Source organism: Macaca nemestrina, chromosome X (assembly GCF_043159975.1).
Source record: "Macaca nemestrina isolate mMacNem1 chromosome X, mMacNem.hap1, whole genome shotgun sequence".
Taxonomy (NCBI): domain Eukaryota; kingdom Metazoa; phylum Chordata; class Mammalia; order Primates; family Cercopithecidae; genus Macaca; species Macaca nemestrina.
In genome coordinates, this window is record NC_092145.1 from 47503866 (window position 1) to 47528329 (window position 24464).

At 38.8% G+C, this 24464-nt stretch overlaps 1 protein-coding gene across 4 annotated transcripts in view; it reads right to left on the reverse strand.

Annotated features, from left to right (window-relative positions):
* Window positions 1-24464, reverse strand: part of LOC105490449 (midline 2) — a 100947-nt gene that overhangs the window by 71110 nt on the left and 5373 nt on the right. For all 4 annotated transcript variants that reach the window (XM_071088828.1, XM_011756078.3, XM_011756079.3 and 1 more), the window contains exons 2-3: window positions 14245-14960; window positions 945-1040 (exon numbers count right to left, since the gene is read on the reverse strand). In XM_071088828.1, coding sequence (XP_070944929.1) covers window positions 945-1040; window positions 14245-14904 — 756 coding nt within the window. In that variant the 5' untranslated portion in view covers window positions 14905-14960. The remainder of the gene's footprint in view (window positions 1-944; window positions 1041-14244; window positions 14961-24464) is intronic.

Genomic DNA, 24464 nt, shown 5'->3' on the forward strand with positions numbered 1-24464 from the left:
GAGATGAGATCTTAATAAAATTGAAATAAAATAAACTTGAATTGTTACATTTATCTGTCATACAAGTAAGATTAGAACCAGATTATCAGGCTCTAAATGGAATTAGAAACATTTTTATCCAACCACTGCCCATGAGGAATCCTATAATATTTTACCCAACCCTGTTTACACTTGAAGCCCTACCATCAGCTCTTCAACAAAATGAACACAAAACCAAATGGTATGAGTTTCACGCTCTTGAGAAAGAGAAATAACATCTTTATTTTATTATGTCCATTTAAGAAGAGGTCAGCTCTTCTTCTAAGCTCTGCTCTAAGATTTGATGTAGATGACAATTGATTAAAACCTCACACTTGTACAGCACTTTACAATTTACAACTTTAAGATAGATATGATTTGTTGATGACAAGAATAAATGGAAAGGTAATGAGTGAGGACCAGGTGGGGTGCATGGTATAGATAGGACCATGGGCAGGGGATGAAGAGGGGGAGAGGCTAGAAAGAGGAGAAGCAGTCCTGATAATATTGTTACAGAAACAATATTGTGCTGAATTAACCTCACTTTACCCCAAGGACCCAGGATTCCCAACTTCCCTATGACACCCCAGTAATCTCTTTAAGGAGTGATAATGTCCAGTTTGATGATAGATGAAGCACACTTCATGTCTGATTTTCATACTGCCTGCTGTTTGGAAAGGAGAATAGGTTGCCCCTTGAACTATTATCCCCCCACCGTCCATCACCACCATCTGTCTGTTCTTTTTAAACCATAGGTTTTTCACACATTTTTTGGAACAAGCATCCTAAAGGAATGAGACTTTCTAGAACTGTTATTCAGTCCTTCATTCCAAATGACTGGGCTACACTCTGACAAAACTGAAGTCCTCCCAAAGGGTCACCCATTTCAGGTGCTCTGAAAAATCACAAATGTTTCTGTTACATACCTCAACCTGCTGGCAGATCTGTATTAGTTTGGCCATTTGATTTTCTAGTTCGCTGTTGCGCTTAACCAGGTTGGTGAGGTTCATCTCCAGAGTTTGCTGTCATCGCAGAGAGTATGAATCCAGAGGGAAACAGAGAAGAGGGGAAAAAAGAACCATGAGCTTTAGAACCAATGTCATGTGAAAATCGGTTAGTCAGTAGACAAATGTTTCAAAGATTCATTTAGCATCTGCCATGAGCCAAGCACTAATCTAGGTACAAGTTAATAATGCTGCACATTTGCTCATTATTGGGGAAAATATGACATTCATGACTTTGTGGATGTGCGAATTTATTGACATTAAAGAAACCTTATATTTTCGATAATATCTTTAACTTTTCAAAGTATTTCATAGGCAATATCTCATTTTGCCCTCGTAGTAATTCCACAGCATATGAAGAACAGATATTATTATCCCTTTTCCAGATGAGTAGACTAAGAAAACTATTACATGTGTTCCTCAACTTATGATGCAGTTACGTCCCAGAGAGGGCATTTTCAACTTAAGAAATTTTCAACTTATGATAGGCTTATCCATGTGTAACCCTAACGTAAATCAAGAAGCATACTGAACGCATATCACTTTCACACCACTGTCAAACTGAAAAATCATAAGTTGAACTATGGTTAAGTCAGGGACTGTCTGTAATTATTGAATGAATGCCAGACACTATGCCAGGCAATTTCATATATACTACTTAAAAACCATAACAATCCCACAAAGTAGAAGATGCCAGTATTTTACAAACGGGAGTAGCAAGCTTCAAAGTGGAGTTAAAGTATTTTGCACAGTCATATTACTACCATGTGCAAAACTAGGACTCGAACCCATGTATCCAGCCCTCAGTCACAGTTTTGCCACAGTATTCCCTGATTTTTTGTGTTTTTGCTTATAATATTTTATATTTATCAGTAGGGTCCTTCAGGAAAAAAAAGAGTATTTTGAGTGTGGAATTCATCAAAATCTAGCATTGTATCTCACAGCTTTCCTTCTTTGGCACTGAGGCTTCACCCACAAGAGAGGCAGGGCTTCAAAATGCAAAGCCTGACTGTATCAAGAGAGGACATCAGCCAGGCACGGTGGTTCATGCCTGTAATCCCAGCACTTTGGGAGGCTGAGGTGGGCAGATCGCTTGAGCCCAGGAGTTCAAGACCAGCTTGGGTAACATAACAAAACCCCATCTCAACAAAAAATGCAAAATTTAGCTGGGTGTGGTGGCATGCACCTATAGTTCCAGTGACTCAGGAGGCTAAGGTGGGAGGATCACTTGACCCCAGGAGGCGGACGTTGCAGTGAGCCTGGGTCACACCACTGCACTCCAGCCTGGGTGAAAGAGCGAGACCCTATCTCAATAAATACATAATAAATAAATAAATAAATATTTTAAAAAGAGAGGATATCCATTGCTTATCATCGTTTACTGGTACATAGATTCTTTCAGGTACATATTAGGAGTACTTTGCAGATCTGTTGAATATAACGTTGTTACAACAGTAGTCGGAATTCTAGCATGTTTTCAGTTGAGCACGCTACTGTTTCCCATTCCTTATTTGAAAAACAGAGTATCATTTCACTCTAGATTAATCATGAGCTTTTTTATTTCTCCCCAGTCCGAAGTCTTTCAGCCCTGGTAGCTGCTTTTCCTCTAAGACTAACCCCAATATCTACTTCTCTCTCACCCACTATCCCAATACCCCATAAAGTCTGTTCCAAATGTAATACCCCAACTTATTGGCCCTTATTCTGCTAGTATTCCTTCCCTCAGTCATGTTAAGTACTACACTGCTATCTCCATGGTTCCTATGTTTTGTAGTTCAAAGTTCATGCTTTTGAAAAAGTGGATGGGGGGATGTGGGGAAGAGAGGGAACATGAAGGAAAAGAAGGGATTTGTGTACTTGGCCCCTTTCCTGTCTGCTAAGTACCTGTAGCTCCTTAATATCTTTGGCACTGTTCCCATGAATAGATGGATATATTCACATAGATGCATGTGTTTGCAGGCTGGGTAGTGTGATTTCACATTTTCTCAAACTGGATTATGAGGACCAGCTGAACCCTTGCTTCCCTTCCTGCCAGGTCTCTCTTGGCTTCCTTGGCTTTATTCCCATGGAAGTAATTTTTCACCATTTATTCTATTTTTCTTGTATTGGGGCACAGTGTCTCCCCTGACCTCCTTTAATCCCACTACCATCTCAATCTTTGGTCTTCTTGGCAAAGAAAAGGGAAAGGAAGAAGAAAACAGGAAGCAATCATTGATTTGGACATGATCTCTAAGCTAAATTGATGTCAGAGGAATAAAAGAAGTGGCAGTTCAGAAATTTAATACAAAAATGTATTGAACACCTACTCTATTCAAGGTAAAGTGACTTCACAGATAAAGAGGAAGTAAAATTAAGATAAGCCTTGAAGGACGAACAGAATTTTAATAGACAGAGATGCATGCGAGCAGGATGTTCCAGGCACAAGGAATGTAATGAGCAAAAGTACAAAGAAATAAGGCCATGAGCAGTGGGTGGCTCACACCTGTAATCCCAGCACTTTGGGAGGCCGAGGTGGGTGGATCACCTGAGGTCAGGAGTTTGAGACCAGCCTGGCCAACATGGTGAAACCTCATCTCTACCAAAAATACAAAATTAGCCAGGCATGGCGGCGGACACATGTAATCTCAGCTACTCGTGAGGCTGAGGCAGGAGAATCACTTGAACCCCGGAGGCAGAGGTTGCAGTGAGCCAAGATCATGCCATTGCACTTCAACCTGGGCAAAAAGAGCAAAACTCTGTCTCAAAAAAATAACAAATAAATAAATAAAAAGTATAAAGAAATAAAATATATGGCATATTCAGGGAATAGTAGTTTCGTTTGGCTAGAACAGAGGGTAGAAAGAGAGTAGTGGGGGACTTAGCTGGAAATGGAGACCAAAGTCTTGTTATAAAGGTCTTAAGTGCCTAGATTAAGAGTTTGTAGTCTTGTTTGTTTGTTTGTTTTTGTTGTTGTTGTTGTTGTTGTTTGCACTGAGGACTTACCAAAAGCTGTTGAGCAAGGTAATGGCATAATCAGGGCTGCATTTAGGAGATTAACCTAGAAGCAATATGTGGGGCAGACTGAAATAGGAAAGTCCGGGGCAGGAGGGGGAGGAGGGACACTGGTTAGAAGGAGGCTGCAATATTCAAGGCCGCAGGGTAATGCAAGTCTGGGCCAAACTGAGCATAATTGAAAGAAATGTGTTTCAAGAAAGGATTTGTCACTGTCAGATATGCAGAGAATGCAAGAAATATGAGGATTGATAAAAAGCAGCTGGATTTCGTAATTAGAGGTCACAGATGACCTTTTGAAAAGGTGTTTCAGTACGGCTTTGGAAGGAAATGTGAAATCCTGAGGTTAGAGTATGGTGTGGTGACAAATTAGAGACTGCAAGTCTAGACTCTTCTTCAAACGTTTGGCCATAAGGTGAATATAATAACTCTGTAGTGTGATGAAAGGGTCTAGCTTGAGTTAGATAGTGGGAATTGGTAGTGAACCCAGTTGATGATTTTCTCTAGCAGTGGCCCAAATTCCTATCAATGGGAATTCCACGTATCCCAAATGAATATATTGATATATTCAGCAAATATAATGTAGATCGATGAATGCCAAGCAAATGCAATATTAGAAATTTGTGTTTCCAACTGTAATGCATTTCCATTCAAACATGGGATTCTATGAGGATAATGTTTTTAACAAATACCTCAACCTGTTGCAACATTGGTCATGAAACTGATATCTCATAAATAATTCACAGTACAGAGCAGGACTAAAATCCCTGCTATGTGTTCCTCTTTTGTGGCCCAGAACTGAGACTCGCGGCTTCTATGAAGCCACCGAAAGCAAACATTATGGCTGAACACATAATTTGGGGTCTGGTTAGACTATGCGCCTTGAGTTACCATCACAAAATTATGGCAAATGGTTAGTTTGCTTTGCCCCCCTAGCAATTTGCAGAATGCCAGCACGTGTTAACAACACAGAGCTAGAACTGACAAGATGACTCTAATTTCAACCTTACTTCATTAATATGAAAATGCTTTGAAAAATAAATATTTGGCTAATGAAAACACCATCTGTTGATGGCTTTTTGCCACTGTTTTCTTACAGTATGAGACATAATTTGAGGAAAACACCGAACATTTACTTACTCATTTCCTATTCATTTACAAGGAATTAAAGCCTCCTCTCAAATTGGAATTTATTCTTAATAATGAATATATGCAAAGGGAAGCAGAGAATTGAAGCGATTATGCAATCTAAGGAAGTCACTCTTTCCTTATCATGCCTAGCACTGACGAATCATTTAGAACAAAAAATTCTGGGCCACTCTAGGTTTGAATAATTTGATTGATTTGGCCAAGTAATTATCTTGTCTGTACTCTGGTTGAGTAAACAAAGAGGGTGTGTGTGTGTGTGTGTGTGTATGTGTGTGTCTAAAATCTCTTTATATAAAAGTAAATATGTCTCTTCGTTGTTGTTCAGTTTTGAAATATTGGTTTGTTTTGCTCTGCTCTTGTGCAATGTAGTTAAGGACTGGGCCAGGTTCTTTATTTCAGGCCCAGTTAGTGCAATTTTCTCAGGACAGTTGAACCGTGACAGCAAGAGAGTCAAAGTGGCCAGGCAGATCGGAATGGAGATATCTGCTGGTAGGAAACAGAACAGGAGTTTGGCAGCCAGGGGGCAGGATGAAGCTCCCATTTCCTGCTGCAAGAGGTTACCTCTGGGTCTTTGTGTGCTTCCCTTTTGTGGGTGTTACAGAAGCCATTTTAGTTTATGAAACTGTGAGACCTTCTTCACCTCCAGATGACTACATCATGCTAGCTCACACAAAATTGTACATGTGTCTAAATGGCCAAAGTAAGGGAAAGATTTGGCTGATTTGCATAACAGATTTTAAAAGGCCTCAGTTAGCTAAGTTGGCAATCTACACTGATTCCATTTTTACCCAAGTTTTACTTCATTTGTGTTGTATGGATTAGGCCTCTTTGTGCTCTCTTATTCCCTTCCCAAAGAGGAAAATGTTTTGCCATCTGAGAAAGCTGGGCACAGGCTATTCTTCTTCTAGACAGCATCCCATTAACAGAAATGGTTTCTTCAACTCTCTCAAATAATTGCTGGGTTTTTTTTTTTTTTTCACTTCTCTAGACACAGATTATTTCAGGTAACTTTCTCATTGGCTCCCTCAAGAAATCTAGCCATACATCAAAACACCACCTCTTTATTAAAGCGAGGTAGATTACCCCATTATGGCACAAACTGGACCATGATCTCCATTTGTCATACTCCATGAAGGCATATGTATTCACACATATATGAGCACACCTACACACATCAACCTGACACAATAAGTACTGAAGCCTAAAAGGCGGTGTAATCTGTATTAGTTCTATTGAAACATATCATTTCCATTGAAACATGGCACTGTCATAGAATGTCTGTATTCTCTCTTGCTATCTAAAAGGTACAAGGGAAATATTATCTAAACCTAGACAAGACCCTGACTGCTTTTATGTGGGAATTGAAACTTGGAGTGAGCATGGGAAGGGGAGAAGTGAAATAGGGCAGAACGGCCAATTCACCCCAAACCTGAGTCTTCCTGATTGACAGAAGACAACTTCATCTTTAAAAATAATCTGAGCCAGTGGCCCCATTACTATTCTTTGACATGCTCTTTTTTGACATCCTGTCTATACACCGACATTTTCAGCTCTTCCAAAAGCCAGAAGCCAGAATCTTCACATGCTTTTAGGGTCACAGTCTGCTTTCTTTTTTTAACTGCTTGTCTTAAAATACTTACTTTGCTTTTGCTTCAGTCTGTCACTTTATATATCAATTACATATGGCCTCTCAACAACAGAACACGCCATCTGGTTCACAAACTGAAGCCCACACCCTTATGCCAAAATTTATTCTTCCCCCAAACATTTATTTGCTGTTGTATAGATACAGGCTATGTTTCAGAATGAGATGGTGATATACTGGATGTATATCACATAGGTCTACTCTACTTAAGGTTTGTTAAGTAGAGGTTTGTTAAGGTTTGTTAACTACTTAAGTTTGTTAAGAATAACCTGACCCTCAAGCCAGGTGAAAGACTCGCCATCTTTTCAAAAGGCTCTGCGATGGTCCAGCCAAGACCCACACCTCCCCCATTCCCCTTGTCAGAAATGCTACCCAAACTTCCCCATATTCTTTTCTTTCCCCCATCTTCAGGTGCATAGCATGATTACATCTCTAGCTCAAATTCATACATTATTATTTGGACATTCTAAAAGCAAACCTGTACTCAAAACTTAAATCTAGTGTTTATTTTGATAACACTCAGACTAGTGAGCCAAAGTCAACTCTACTTTCCTGGAGGACTCAGGGTTATATTCCACTTGCACTATTCCTCTTCACTTCCTGCCTCTCATACACATCCCCCTCTTTCTCTTTCAACTGCTATTCCTTCATGCCTAATTTCTAGACCATGAGGGCTCTGCAAGACTCAATCCTTGACCCTTGCTCAGCTCACTACTGCGTGGCTCTATCATCATGCTGAGGATTCCCAAATCTATTTCTCCAGACCTAATCTTTCAGCCACTGAGAAAGCCTAAATTTTAACCCCTTCTGGGACACTTGCCCTTTCAGTTCTGAGAGATCCCCATGCTCTCTGTCTTCCAGATGTTTCAACAAACTCTTTTCTCCTGACTAGAGCACTCCCCTTCTCTGCCCCAACTCCTGTCCCCTAACAGGGCATTCGAAAACTCACCCAAATTCTATCTTGCTATTCCTCCTAAGCTCTGTCACAGCCCCTGTTCTTCCACTGTCATTGCACTTATCACACCATCACGTAACTGTGTCCTTAATTATCTGCCTCCCCACACTAACCTGAGAGCTTCATCAGGGCTGAGACTGTGCTTTCTTAATCACTGTAACCCTAACACCTATCCTGGTACCTGCCACCTAATAGATATTCAAGAAATGTTTGATGAATGAATGATTGTTAAATGATCCACAATCACATCAAACTCAAATCTAAAGTCAGAGTATCCCAAAAAAAACTGCCATCCCTTCCTAATTTCATTTTTGTCCTCCTCAATACCACCATCCTTCAAGACATCTCCACCTCAAAAGTCCTTTTTAATTCATTCTCTTCATTGTGCATGATCACCATAGTCATTCACCAAGTTTGGTCAATTTTTTCTGCACGGACTATCTCCAGTTTGGCCCTTCTTCTCCAACAAATTCACTCATGATTCCCTGTTTTTGAGCTCAATGATATCCTTTCCCTGACCCCTCCACTGTGCTTCAGAGCATCCTGTGCAAACCTCTGTCATGGCACCTACCATACTGAATTGGAATTTCCCACTTGTCTATCTCCCCTACTAAGCTCAAAGTCGCTTTAGAACTGGGATTGTGCCTTATTTCCTGTGTCCCACCTCCTACCACAGTGGTCAAAGTGTTTAGTAAACGAAATGAATGTTCATTAATTGTTTGTTAAATGAATGAACGAATCCCTAGCCTAAATCCCTGATGCTACGGTTTAAGTTATTGTCAGTTCTACCTTCGTGTGAGGCAAAGAATAAGGTATTACCTCATTATATCAACCTTTCATGAACTTGAAGGCCATTATCACATTTTTAAACCTCACTTCTTTGGGTTCAGTAATTCTTGTTTCCTTAATCTTTCCTCACCTATATTATATTTCTGTAATAGGCTTCTTTGCCCAATAATAACAGACAGGATTTCTATCCACCCAAGAACAATCTCTGTGTCAACATTTTGCAAATTGTTCTCCAACAAATGATTGTCACCTCCTTTCAAATATTGGTGAAGAGAAAACTTGAGTCAAAATAAATAACAGAAAAACAGAAACATAAGAGTACAGATAATAGGAGTATCTACTTGCTAAATTTGCTCTCAAACCAAAGAAACAATGGAAAACATCTTCCAACACAGGGTACTGTTAATAATAAATGAGTTAAGAGACAGAGAAATCAATATAAGTCTTGCAGAGAAAAGAATAGGGATTCAAATGAGTCTTAGTGCACAGTTTGAGTAGAGATGAAATGTATTTTATCCTCATACACACATGAAACATGTACAGATTTAGACATATTGTATGTGATGGGGAGCAAGTCTGGAACAGTTCAGAGACCACAGAGAAGGCAGATCTACAAGCAAGAATGATTTTATGAGCATGAGTTGAAGGCTGGCTTAGCTGCAAAACCTGTCAGATACTGTCCCCAACCCCATACAAACATGTTCACCACCATCACCACCAGATCTTAGAGAGCATAAATCTGGCCTCAAATGTTTCGTTCTTATTATATTTAGCTACTGTGATTTAGTACCTGACTGAGAGTGAGAAACAACATTTTTCTCATCCCTCACCTATAGTAACCCACCCTGGCCTCCATTGAAAATTTTTCTTATCATGCATATGTTTGATCTGGCTCATTCATTAGATTGATCCTTAGCCTCAGGATGGGTTCTGCTGAGGCTCTAACTCTCCCTAGGGTGACAACAGAAAGTTTACCTTACACTCATGGCCCTCTCCTACCCAACTTATCAGAAGATTTACACACTCTCACATCTTCACGTGCAATGATACACATTTTATAGATATACTTTCATACACAGACACAGAGTCATTCTCAGCCACATATTTATGCAAGACTGTACACACTCATATACAGCGATGCATACATGTGTATGCAAATATACTCTCAACTGAGTCTCTCAAAAATATATTTCACTTTCTTTCCCTTATATTTATACTTATACTGGTTGAGATATAGTCATACGCCCATTAGTACATTAGTTGAGAGGGTATCTGTCTTGGCAGACAGTAGTGAGTGTCAAGTGGGTGAGTAGATAAATGACTGGGAGAAGGTGGTGACTGAGTGAGAATGGGTGGGTAGATGACAGAGTAACTGCGTAGGAAGAAGGACAAGTAATCAACTGTGATAAGATTCTAGAATATTATATTTTCTAACCTTTTAACTCTCATTGTGGCTTTCCTTTGAACATCCTCCAAGTCTCATATCTCCCTTCTCTTCGTCTGGCAATCATTAGCTTTCTCTGTCTCAGTCTCGCTGAGAGAGAGAGAGAGAGAGAGACAGAGAGAGAGAGAGAGAGTGTGTGTGTTTTACTTTCCCATGATAAAAGGCTTACTCCAGTGCCAGGTAATATTTTATAACAAGATCCCTGATATGTAAATGTAACTGCATTTAAGAATTATTTGTAGTAATGAATTTGTGGAAATGTAATGAGAAAAAGAAAAGGTGCTTGTTTATTCCTTTCAGGAAATTCCTCTATTCCCCCTGGTTTTCATCAGCTATATTTTTGGCAGGCTGTGGGCATGGAAATGTGAAGACATCACTCTCAAAGAGAATTATAATAATCACATCTGATTTATGCAGATGTCACCATAGTGTTAGGCAGTTGGAAAATCCAGTGATCAAAACGAATAGGCACTTAAAATTAAGGACATGCCATACTTTTGCTAGCACTCTGGTTTTGAACATTGTCAGTAGTTCACAGGAGATCTTTTTTCAGACTTTCAGGGTATATATAATGGCAAGACAGATTTACATCTTCTAAGATGAGATCCAAAGCAAGCTATAGACACCGGTATATTTCCTGCAAATCCATTATGAAAACTGAATTCATTTGGATTTCTTGATCAAATGCTATGTGTACTAGAAGCTAAGGAGAATACTAACGAAATAAAAGACATTATTTCTGACCTAAAGGAGATTATGACATAGCTGTGATGTTTTGGAGTGGTCTCATAGGGTTTGAATTATGCATTAAAGAATACATAGGATTTGTAAACAGGCCAAGAGAAGAACACTAGTGACAGTTAAGAATCAGAAAAGAGAATGGCATGTTTTGCAGTTAGGAGACTCGCCTGGGTAGATGAAGGTAGCATGTTTTAGAGGAGTAGAGGGGGAAATACATGAGCAGCACAAGAAAAAAGTTGTACGGGACTTATAATATTGAGTTGAAGTCTGTCAGCAACAGACAGTCACTGAAATTTGACCTCTTTTATGAAGCCAAAATTTATTAAAACGATAACAACAATCTTTTATAAGGATAGAAACTCATGTGATAATGAAAATTCTAAAATGTGAAGCTGTTTTATAGAAACACCCCATATATCATGAACTAAGATATATATTGGGACTAGTGAGTGAAAAGTGAGAGGTGGTGGAGAAAATAATTACTCTGATAGGACTTACTACTCTAATAACGGTCGTGAATAAAAATATTCTTTAAAATTGAATAATTAATTGAACTACTGGTAGCCCGCTGAAAGACATGTGTCCTGCATCTCAACCCTATTGGTAGACTGGACAACTAAGTAAGATCATGAAACTAAACTAAGTACCCCAAGCCCTCTAATCCACTTTGAGTACATGTTAAAAAGACAGGCTAGTTTCTGGTTATTCTGACTTTTCATCTATAACATAATGGTTTGTTTATTTTTTATTGAACAAATAAATATTAGAAGCCACTAATCCTAATCAGGGAGTTTTGTATATAAAAAGTAGTTACAAATATCAACAGTGAAGTTCCAGAACCAAAAAGTAAAAATAAACACTGTATCAGCTACTGGCTAGAAAGTCAACCTCCTAGATACAGGGGAAGAATGACAGTCTCCTACAGGACTCCTGTGCTTTTCTCAGGGCCAGGGCCAGGGCGAGGGGAATATACTCAAGCAGACTCCCCCATAGCTTCTGCCAGCCAACTTTCTCCCTTTCTCCTTGGGGAAGAATCAAGCAGACTAAGGGGGTAATCCTAAATGATTTTCCAATCTAAAATTAACCCAAAGAAGTGAGTATATGTGACACTAAAAGTCAGACTTCGTCTCTGCTTAACATGGAGAATTAATATTCTTTTACACTTGGCACCAAACCAAAGTGACCCCTCCACCCCCACAACACACACACACAAGCAGTACCTCTCTCACCCTCCCCAAAGTCCAAGATGTTTCAGACAACATAACGAACCACACGGTTGGGAATGATTCATATGTTTCCACTCTCCAACCAAAAATGAGCAAAAATAGTTTCCACTTAATTTATAATCAGAATTTTCTGCACATTTCCTAAAATATTAAAAGGGAACTATTCAAAATCTGGCTTTCTTTCTCCAAAAATTACTTATTAGTCACAGACTAAAATGTATTTTGGTAAAATATGTCCATGTTCCATCCATCCCTGGAGATGAGGGCTATAGCTTCATGATGCCAAATATCTAATCAATCATCCAATGTTTTCATGTTTTCGGATATTTTCAAATAGCTAGTTTTCTTTAATACAAGCTTACACTAGCCAGTCTTTTTGTTATCTCAACAGTGCATATGGGCACAGATTTTTCTGTTTGGAATATTTCTCAAGGCCAATGACTTATTATAGTCCCAACACCTGCAAATATTTGGCAGAGATAGTTCTGTCCTCTTCACATCCCCCACTCTTCCTATAACCCCGCTCCTATCTTTTGCCATTATGCAGCTGTAAGTTTATACAATCTGTCCCTTCCTTGATGTCATTAATCATTTATCTATGACCATGAAATGTACAGTTGCAGGAGCATAAAGTTAAGTTTCAAATCACATTTCATGGGGAAAACTTAGATCCAAAACAAAGTGGCAGCCGGCTACAGTACAAAGGATAGTTAACTCAATCTAGAGGCTGAGTTCCAGTTCTAGCTTTCCCATTACTAATCATTTCTTTGATTTTGACCAAGTCACTTAATCTATCAAGGTCTGTTTATATAACTTTAAAGTATAGTGCTTCGACTAGACCAAGTCAAAGGCCTAACATTTTATGAGTCTAAGAACTGAAGTCAACAAGATTATTCCCCTCTGCAGCCTTGATATGAATGAGAGTATAACCTTGAGTGAAATAAAAAAAATTGAATTTTGTACACATTTATACGTATCAGATATAAATAATAACCAAAAGAGGCACAAACCATAGTCACTGTGACTACTCTCAATATTATTCGCAGCACATTACAGGTCAAATATATCCTATTCTGAGTACTGCTACTCTCACCAACATTATACTTTTTACAGAAGTTACAGTAATTCATCCACAGTATGGCAGGAGGAAAATTTCCATTTCCTTCTTACCCTCCTTTTATCCTATCTGGGTCTTTCTTCTAGCTTGGCTTATGTACTCAGGTTCTATTTGGAGTGATAATTTTACTATCCGTTTAAACATTTTATTTTTCTAGAATATCTTCTAAGTAGCTCCCTTCTTAAGAGAAATTATACCACATAGCAGACAAGCAATGGGAGTAAAACAATTTGCTGGATCATCAGTGTAAGGTAGGAGGGCTTTTTTAAATGGGCACTTAGACTTGTACATAAATATTATATGACACAACAACTTCAGAAAACCCTGTCCACTGAACACACATAAATGACTAGGAACTTGTAAGGCAGGAACTATAAACAAGTGCTTCAGTTTGTAGCCCATAATAGTGAGCACTGTCACAAAATTTGATAGTGGATTAAATATTTATTGCCTTCAGTTTAAATTGTTAGTTCAGACATTTAATTATCCCTCCCGATTTCATGGTGTACTGAAATTTCTTCAGTTCTTTGTTTTGTTTTGTTTTTAAAGACAGGCTTAGAATTAGCCCTGTGTTAAACACTTAATGGCAATTTGTAATGGCCAATGCCAAACTTCTGTTTCTTTAGTGCATTGAGTACACAAACACAAACATACGCTAATGTCCTCCACAAAAATCTCTCACCTACCTAGATACACTCAGACACCTCCACCCACCCACACCTACACAGAGACACACCCTGCCTTCCCATTACCATATACCCACATATGCAAATCGGCACGTATGCTAATTGTAGTACACCTACACAAGTACTCACATACTTAAAAGAAGAGGTGGAAAGATCATAGCAAAGATATATAATAAGCAATAATGTTACTGACAGAGGAGAGAGGGTGCTGTTTCCCTGGATGAACTACTGGTGTTGCAGGCCATGAGCTGACTCCCCAAAAGTTAGCCAGAAGTGTATGAATGCAAGCATGTTTATGCAACAGATGAGATAGGCTCCAGGGAGAGCTTGCAGGTGAGCAGGTTACTCCTCATGAAAACAACTTAAAGTTAATTCACTAGTCATATAGGAAAAGTCACCCATTTTATTAGAGAACTTGCTAACTGCATAACTCTATTATGAGACAAAGTTGTGTAAGAGATGTTCCCCAGATCCCTTACCTTAAGTTTCTCAAATCGATCATTCAGGGATGCGACCTGATGGTCTCGGTGACGACCCACCAGTTTGCATAAGGCACAGATCAATTGGTCATCAGATACACAGTACATGTTCACTTTCTCATTCTCGTGGTCCAGGCAGGTGATCCCTCGAAGATGTGTGTCTGGCACTGGTTCCACCAGGCGATGGCTGGTGAAAGGTTTCTTGTTCGGGTGCGTGGCCCGCAGGCAACGGTCACAGTAGGAGACCTCACAGGTGATGCATGTTTTTACTGCATCCCTTGGCGGGTCCTGCTCACAGAATTGGCAAGCAATTCGCTCACTAGACATGGCGGTGCTGGGCCTGTAAGTCCTTTCCCGGCGGCTCTCACTAGGGGAATTGGGCCCACTGACTGAAGCCTTCTGGAAGCGATCAATAATGTTCTGCAGAGTCACATTCCTCTTGAGGCCATCCAGGCCCCGGTGGTTCAGCGAGATAACATACCTGCAGGTAGGACACTGGAAAGCAGTAATGGGTTCAATGGATTCATCAGAGCTGCAGCTTGAGACCAAAATGCGATGGGCACAGCTGAAGCAGAGGCTATGAGCACAAGGGAGCAGAAGTGGGTCTTCAAACAACTCTAGGCAGATTGGACAGGTCAATTCAGACTCCAGTGTTTCCATCTTTAGTGAAAATAATCCTCCTGAGGCATTAAGAACCACGGAGGCTGGGCTTTCACCTGCAAGGAATACAAAGCAAGAGTCATTAAGCATTTCCAAAGGAAAATGGATATAACATAATTATACACTAACCAATGGGCGTGTTTACGTGCTGGATTCCCCAGGGATGCTTAAGCAATAGAAAAGCAATTTGGGAATTAATCAGGAAGACTTTCCCCCCCTTCAAACCTTGTTTTAGACAAATGCCTATGTTTATTTTCATGCACAAAGAGATAAAACAAAATGGCTACCTCTGAATCCTGATAGACGGATTAACATTACCATTCCAGCTTACAATATTTGAATGGATCATTCTCTCACATATTCTCCACTGACATTTCTTTTCCCAGACTAAGATGAGGCTGAGACCCTGCAAAATTCCCAATCTCTATTCTCCAGTATTGTTCTCTATTTCACTTTAAGGTAAACTGTAGGGCTGCTTCTATGTGACATCCAGTGTAAGGAAAACAATGCCATATTTTAAAGTAACTCTGTACTTCCTGAAATGATTCCATTCTGAGAGTCTGCATAAAAAAGAGAAAGCTTTAGAAAAATGTAGCTCTTGGTGCAGGATAATAAATTTTTCCTCAGAGTGTGAACTTAAATTACTTCTTATTATCACACATGGAAATTTCTGTTCCATCCCATTCCTAGTAAACTGAGTTAGTTGAGACAAAAGATGATAGTTTTCACTTTCATCTTCTTCCCTCACCTTCAGAAACCCCTTCATTTCATCAAACTGAATGGGGAATGATTTCAAACTTTTCAACTTACTCAGTAATCATTGCTGATCAATAATAAAGTCATATTGCCTTGTGGCTTCAATTTGGTTTTATTACTAAACACCTGCTGAACTAGCACAAGCCTGCTATGAAGATCACCTCCCATTTGTCTTTTCATACTTTCTAAAACATAACGGGATGCAAATCAATATCTAGATAGAAATTAGCAAAGTGCCAGAAATTTTCAGATCTGGTAACCTTCAATTAAGTGAGCATCACTGAGTAAAAGAGGTCACCCGGCCGGGAACGGTGGCTCACGCCTGTAATCCCAGCACTTTGGGAGCCTAAGGTGGGTGGATTCTGAGGTCAGGAGGTCCAGACCATCTTGGCCAATATGGTGAAACCCCGTCTCTACTAAAATTACAAAAATTAGCTGGGCATGGTGGCGCTTGTCTGTAGTCCCAGCTACTCGGGAGGCTGAGGCAGAAGAATCGCTTGAACCCGGGAGGCGGAGGTTACAGTGAGCTGAGATCATGCCACTGCACTCTAGCCTGGGTGACAGAGCAAGACTGCATCAGAAAAAAAAAAAAAAAAAAAAAAGCCACCCAACTGACAAGAAACCAACCTCTTGGTAAATCTATCTATTTTTCCACAGGAATTTCTGTGCTCAACACACAGGTACCTAATTCTTAATTGCCTTGAGTCTTCCATTAATTAAAATACACACATAAATATTCTAAGTTGGCTTTAACTAAGGAAAAATATAAAACATATCTTATTGACTGAAAATGTTAATCCTATGTATAGGAAAGAAAAAGGGCTTTGTTGTTGTTGTTGTTGTTGTTGTTGTTTTTAGACAAAATGTCCCTCTGTCATTCAGAGTGGAGTGCAGTGGTACAATCTTGGCTACCTGCAACGTCTGCCTCCTGGGCTCAAGCGATCCTCCTTTCCTGGAACTCCAGGTGTATGCCACCAAGTCCAGCTAATTTTTATTTATATTTTTTGTAGAGACATGGTTTTGCCGTGTTGCTCAGGCTGATCTCGAACTCCTGGGCTCAAGCGATCCGCCCACCACAGCCTCCCAAAGTGCTGGGAATACAGGAGTGAGCCACAGCACTGAGCCCAAGAAAAGCATTGTTTGCTTTTGAGTAGCTTTTGTTCATCATCTCGTCATCATTGGAGACTCTCATCATGGCTTGAAAATTTCACGCTGCCATTGATACTTGTTCAGATATTGTCATTTGTTAGTCATATCTGTATACTTCACAGGATACATAAATATTGAGTACAATTATACTTTATGCCTAAGTACAATAGATGTACACCTAAAAGCTGTTTCTAAATCAAACCTTTTAAATGCACTGAACTAACTACTTATTTAATGAAAATCTATATGAAATGGGGTTATAAAAGTGAAGAATCTTTTTGTAAATCAGTCACTCTCAGTTGGTTTAGTAGGTTCAGATGTTTGTACAGACACTTTTTTTTAAGTGAAACATGGCATTTTTCTTTTAGAATTTACAGGTGCTTGAAAGTTGTTGGCCAGTATTTTGTAGCTTATAACATCTATCAATGTTCACCTACACAGATGAAAAAGTAAACAATTAAAATGTACATACGTCATTGAATCTTAGAATTGGAAGAGACTTTTGAGAGATGAAGATTCCAACTTCCACTGACAGTAGGAATATTGCCTTAGAGAGCTCCATTTGATATATGACTCAGATTCTCAAATTCAACATATCTATAAATGAACTTGTTGTGCTCCTCCTCACCTCCACAAAACAAAACAAACAAAAAACACCTGCTGCTCTTCTGATTTTCCCTGTCTCGTGAATATCACCATTCAAGCCTGGAAATCTAAGAGATCTCTCATCGACATGTTTGTATCACCTCAACCACTGGTGGCTTCCAGAACATTCTGTTTTATTTCACTTACATAGCTGTATCTCCAGCTAACTCTTCCTTCTCCTTGAGGGTATCAACTATTTTATATTTTCATTCACAGCACAAGTTTGTGCTTCACACAAACTGTATTCAATAATTGTTAATGAAGTATCACTTAAACTAGGAGTAAGAAGGGGCCTAGCATTCATTGAGCATCTCCTGTATTCTGAGTACTATGTTAAGCACTTTACACATTATTTCACTAATTCTTTCAGGAAACTTGTGAGGAAGTTACTATTACTGTATCCACCTTACAGTTAGGAAACTGGGGCTTAGAGTCATTAAATAAATTAACCAAGAATATACATACCCAGAGCACAGGTCAGTGTAATGCCAACGCCTGTGCTCTTTCCCTACACCTTTATTTCAATCAGCTCACCTCCTTCACTGAGGTTTATCTTGGCTATTTACAAGACGGTTTTTAAACAGCATGTTTCTACTTCTATTTTTATCTCTCTCTGTCTCTCTGACTTTCTCTGAATCTGCCTATTTCATTCTGAGTCCCTTCCAGAATCATATCTCTGTCTTCTAGGCCCATCTCCACCTCACACTGCACTTCTATTACTATGTCTTCTAGAACTCTATGCCTGCATTCCTCAATGTCTGTGTTGGAAACTACCTGGGTGGGTCAGAAGTATTGCTGAAAGCCATGTCTATGTGTGTTGAAACCTATGTAAAAACAATTGGAGTACCACAGCTTTCCTAAGGCTTAAGAGGGTGCCATATAAATTGTCCTGTACATAGGAAAAGCTCTTAAATTTTGCTTGGAAATCTAAAATTTGTTTCCAAGTCAGTGTGACACTTGAACCTCACCATGAAATTAAGCTTGGGAAAGCATACTATGGGTCAGGATTGCTTTGGGTAAGGTCAAAATAGGATTTATTAACTGGGGACTTCTGAACTTCCTAGAACTGTTTGCAGAATGTGGTTTGTATGTCATATATGCATTTTTCCTGGGGAGAGGATTGCCCATAGCTTTCAAAAGATTCTCAAGAGTCTTTGAAAGAAAAAAAGCCAATCATTAGTACTCTAAAATAACCTACCTTATTTCAGCTCTGTAAAGAACATTATAAGATAGTTACTGCCTCTTGCTTATTTCAGCTTTTCTATACTGTTTCAAATGTTTGATTTTTGATTATCATATATTAACTGTTTTAGCCAATTTTCGGGAACCAAATACTTTTATCAACTTCTTCAGATATGTTCAATCATCTTTCATTTATGAGGCTTTCTTTTTCTGGGTACTCCTAATATTTTAGAATCCTTTCAATTATCCCCAATTTTCCCTACCTTTCTGGTTATCTAAGAACTTTAACAATACCCTTTATGTGCATTGTCTCATTTACTTTTCACAACAACTCTCTAAAAGGTAGCTACTATCATTATTTAAAAAAAAAAAAAAAACGTAGGCTGGGTGCCGCGGCTTACGCCTATAATCCCAGTACTTTGAGGGCCGAGGCAGGCGGATCACAAGGTCAGGAGATCGAGACCATCCTGGCCAACATGGTGAAACCCCATTTCTACTGAAATACAAAAAATTAGCAGGGCGTAGTGGCGTGCGCCTGTAGTGCCAGCTATTCGGAAGGCTGAGGCAAGGGAATCCCTTGGACCCAGGAGGCAGAGAGGTTGCTTGAGCCGAGATCGTGTCATTGCACTCCAGCCGGGTGACAGAGCAAGGCTCCGTCTCAAAAAAAAAAAAAAAAAATTAATTAAAAAAAATAACCTGTACAAGGTCACACTTGTTTCTAAGTGGCTAAACTAAGAGTCAAACTTAGGACAAAACTTTAAAAATAAACCTATATATATCTATGGTCAACTGATTTTCAACAAGGGTTCCAAGACCATTCGATGGAGAAAGAATACTCTTTTCAACAAATGGTGCTTGGACAACTGAATATCCACATGCAAAAGGATGAAGTTGGAGTTCTACCTCATATCATTTATAAAAATTAACTCACAACAGATCAATGATCTAAATGTAAGAGCTGAAACTATAAAACTCTTGGAAGGAAAGACAGGCATAAATCTTTGTGAACTTAGGTTAGGCAGGCAACAGTTTCTCAGATGACATCAAAAGCACAAGCAACCAAAGAAAATATACATAAATAGTACTTCATCGAAATTTAAAATTTGAGTGCTGCAAATAGCACCATCAATGAAGTAAAAAAACAACCCGCAGACTAGGCAAAAATATTTGCAAATCATATTAATATATCTGATATAGGTCTAGTCTCTAGAAATGTACTCTTACAACTCAACAATAAAAAAGGTAAGTAACTCAATTTAAAAGTGGGCGAAGGATTTCAATAGATTTTTTCCAAAGAAGATATACAAATGGCCAATAATCAAATGAAAAGGTGCTCAACATAATTAGCCAGTAGGAAAGTGCAAATCAAAATCATATTGAGATACTTACTTCACACTAAGAAGGCTATAATATAATAAAACAAAACAAACAAAAAGTGGAAAACAGCACATGTCAGCCAGGATTTGGAGAAGTTAGACCCCTCATACATTGCGAGTGGAAATAAAAAAATGGTGCAGCTGCTTTTGGGAAATAGTTCGACAGTTCCTCAAAAGGCTAAATATAGAGTTGCCATACAATTCCACTCCTAGGTATATACCCAAAAGAATGGAAAATGTGTTCACTCAAAAACTTGTACACAAATGTTCATAGCAGCAGTCTTCATAGTAGCCAAAAGGGAAAAGCCCAAATGTCCATCAACTGATGAAATGATAAACACAATGGAATATTACTTGGCTATAAAAAGGGAATGAAGTTCTGATACATACTTCAACATGGATGATCTTTGAAAACAGTAAGTAAAAGAAGCCAGTCACAAAAGGCTCCTTTTGTGTATGATTCTTTTTTTATGAAATATCCAGAATAGGCAAACCCATAGGAACAGAAAGTGGATTAACAGTTGCCAGGAGCAGGGCAGGGGAGGATGGGGGATGAGGAGTGATTGCTAACAAATGTGGAGTTTCTTTTTGGGATGATGAAAAGGTTCTAAAATTAGGTAGTGATGATGGTTGCACAACTTTCTGAAGATACCAAAAATCACTGAATTGTATACTTTAAAATAGTGAATATTATGGCATGTGAATTACATCTCAATTTTTTAAAGAAGAGATTCAATCCCACGTGTGTCTGATTCGAGGGTGTAAACTGTAAATCATTATACTATACTACCAGCTGTGTGATTATTTAGTATTTATAAGCTCTATTGGATTGCTTGTTCCTTTCAATTGTTTTTCTAGGTCAATGATTCCCTGTCTAGGTTTTGCAATACCCTGGGATACCTCTAGTGATCAATGAGTGTCACAAAATTCTCAGCTCCCAATTTTTATTCACTTTAAGAAGTATATAAGTGACTCCTGAAAAACATTTGACTCCTATTATCATGAAATACTTTTAGCAGGAGGAAGTGGCATGACAAAAATTAAACAATGGCAAACTGTTGCAATTTCAAAAAGTTTGTGAATCACTAATCTATACAGGGTTAGAGAGTATGCTAAGGATGAAGACAGGATGTGAATCTGATAGGGTGCGACTCAATGACAGGTAATCTTGAAAGTTTTTACGATTTGTCATAAAAATGCATTGATGAAATGCCTGAGAGGGCAGAACCAATTGCCATATTAAGAAACAAATGTGCACATACACACACCCTGATTCGTTCCTTTCCAAACCATTTAGTTACTGCCATATATAGTCAGATATGTATGTTTAATTGTTTCTGTATGGCTTTTCTTTACCTTGCACCTTACTACAGGGTGAAACCTCTGAAAAAAGAAGTCGATGAGCATCAACTAGAAGAAGGTATCAATGGGCTGTGTAACTGGGTAGAAATACAAAAGGAGTTTTGATGAAGGTGATTAAGATAAAAAATAATGGGTCTGGCGTGGTGACTCACACCTTTAGTCCCAGCACTTTGGGAGGCAGAGGCAGGCAGATTGCTTGAGCCTAGGAATTTGAGACTAGCCTGGGCAACACAGCAAGACCCCATATCTACAAAATATACAAAAATTAGCAGGGTGTGGTGGCATGCGGCCATAGTCCCAGCTACTTGATAGGCTGAGGTGGGAAGATCACTTGAGCCCAGCAGGTCGAAGCTGCAGTGAGCCATATTTGTGCCACTGTGTTCCATCCTGGGTGACAGAGTGAGACTTTGTCTCAAAATAAATAAAAATAAAAAATAAGTTAAAAAAACAAAATTTTTTAAAAAGATAAAAATAATGCATCCTACGCTTATGAAATAAAAGACTGATTTCAGCATTGTCCTCCAAATCTAGCCTTTAGCTAACTCTGATCAAGAGAGAAGTCGTGATCTGTACTTTGCATAATTCTATTATTTCAAATGTTACTTGAGCATAATTAAATGCCCACTTAATTAACAATTATTATTCAATCTAGTTTTTTTTTCTTCCAAGTCTGCAAAGCATGAATCTGAGCTCTCACTACCTTCCTGAGGAGTTATAGTATCCCCTTCACAGAAAATCCATGAGTGTGAAGCCAAGCCTGATCTCTGGGCTGTAGATTGAGAATTGAGCTGAGCTGTAGGGTTTTCTTTAATTAATATAAAATAAACATTCTTCAGGATATTAAAATTAATATCCCATGAGTTCTTCCTTAAAGTATTAGAAACTGTCTCCCTGCCTTGGGGGAAAGAGCAAATGAGTCCTGGCCTAGTCTGATGTTTCCTCAACTGTAAAATGTTCAAGCTAAACTAGAATCACCAGATGATCTCTTTAAGATGCTTTCTAGCTCTGACATCCTATTATTATAGAGCTCTTGCTATCTGTTACCACATAAAAAGACACCTTGGATTATTGTAAACTAGCTCCTAAAAACACAACTTTTATTTATTAGTGTGACTAGGAAGGCTAACAAGTGATGGACATCATAGCCACAGGAGCTGGAAATAAACAAAATGCATTACCAAGGTGCTCAAAGTACAGTAGTTTTGTCTGTTGTACCTCAAAAAAGATATAATGGATGTTCCAGAGGACAACTAAAGGGAAGGAGAGTCCCATGGGAATATAAACTAATGAGAACATATTTGGGGACTGAAAAAGAAACCAAATCCAAATCCCAGAACACCATGATTAGAAAAGAACTCCTTGAAGCTCAAAGCAGATCATTTTGGAACACAAAAGGCAGCCAATGCATCAAATTCACGCTCTATAGGATAAGAACTGAAAATAGAAACCTAGACGAAAGAGGCTAGGTGGCCAGTAATAATAATCAATAATAGTCACCTTACATTTATATATCATTTTACACTTTTCAAATTATTTCAAAGCCATTATCTCATTTGACCCTCATAATAGAACCTGGTTGTAGTCCTGGATCTAAACCAAATTAGCTGAGCAATCCTAGGTACATTTAAACTCTTTGGGTCACAGTTTTTTCATCTATCAAATGAAAAATACCTGCCCTGCCCATCTCACGGGCTATTGTGAGGATCAGATGAGGATAAAATAAAAGTATTAGTTTACTTTACAAATACAGGTATTCTCATCATACATTCATAGATTATAGATACAAAGCAAATTATTAAGAAAAGCCAAAAATGTTTGGAAATTCATCCCAAACACATGGTTGACATAATGGCAGACAATCACACTCCTCCACAAGACTTCTGGAAGATCATGGGACTGATCGTGGTATTTGTTATGCTCATGTCTTCCCTTTTAGACTGGGATCCCCACCCCTCTCCAAGTGAAGGGCTATCTCTCTTCTTTTCTCTTAAGCTTTCATCCTGCACAGGGGTAACTCAGAACTGGAGGCTGATTACCGACCGGCAGACAGCACCAGAGCCAGTTCCTGTCTAATAGGTTATTAAAGCCTACTTAATACTTTATAGTACATGGAATTAATGTATGTTATTTTCAATAATTAGTTTTTAAATCCAAATGTTGAGTGTTTTATACAAAATAGTCATCATATAAACATTAAAATGAGTATCAAAATAGCAGAACTAGAAATCCTAGAGCTGCTACAAACACAAAAGGTTAATCCAAGTAACCAACAAACAGATTTGCCAAGGTAACACACGAAAATTGACAGGAATCCTAAACACAATTCATGACACCTTTATCTTAATGCAGATTACACTAGCAGTTGCAGGGTTGAGGAAAAAATGGAGAACAAACTTAATTTACCTGTGACTGCTGGTACAGCTTTCCATCTCCTCTAGGATTGCTTTTCCTAACCTCTGTTACCTAACGAAATATTTGTAAGTTTTTAAATGTTCAGTGGTTCACCTGGACAGGCAGTCATCTGCACAATAAAATTGGCAATATATGTATGTAGGACATGTTATTGAATGTTAGGCTGAGAGGATCCCAAGTTCAGGTCAGAAACAAGGGACAGAGAACAGAGGCCTATTTGAAATCAAGCTTCTACTTCCCTGGGAACCACATGGATCCTAGCAACACTGAACAAAGGGCTATAGACAAAGTGATCAAGGATCTGGACTGTAAACCATTTTTCTATCTCTGTGCTGTATATATTAAGACACTTCACTGTCATGAATTAGTATTGTCTGCCATGCCCATACATTATGCTCCTATCCAGGAAAATTGGAAATACTGGGATTTCATGTTTCAGGACGATTTCAGATTGTATGATGGGTTTATTATCAGATTGTCTGGTCTCTGTAAGACGATGATCCAGAGACTGAGGATGCTGTTCATCAACCAGCGGAGTCTGACCTAAGGGAAAGAAGCTGAGACAATGCCCAAGGTCAGGCAGCCAGAGCTCTGCAGGGAGACCAGAACCCAAGTAGGATAACGCTTACAAATGATACTTTGCCAACCCACTTAGGCTGAACCAGCATCCTAGAGTGT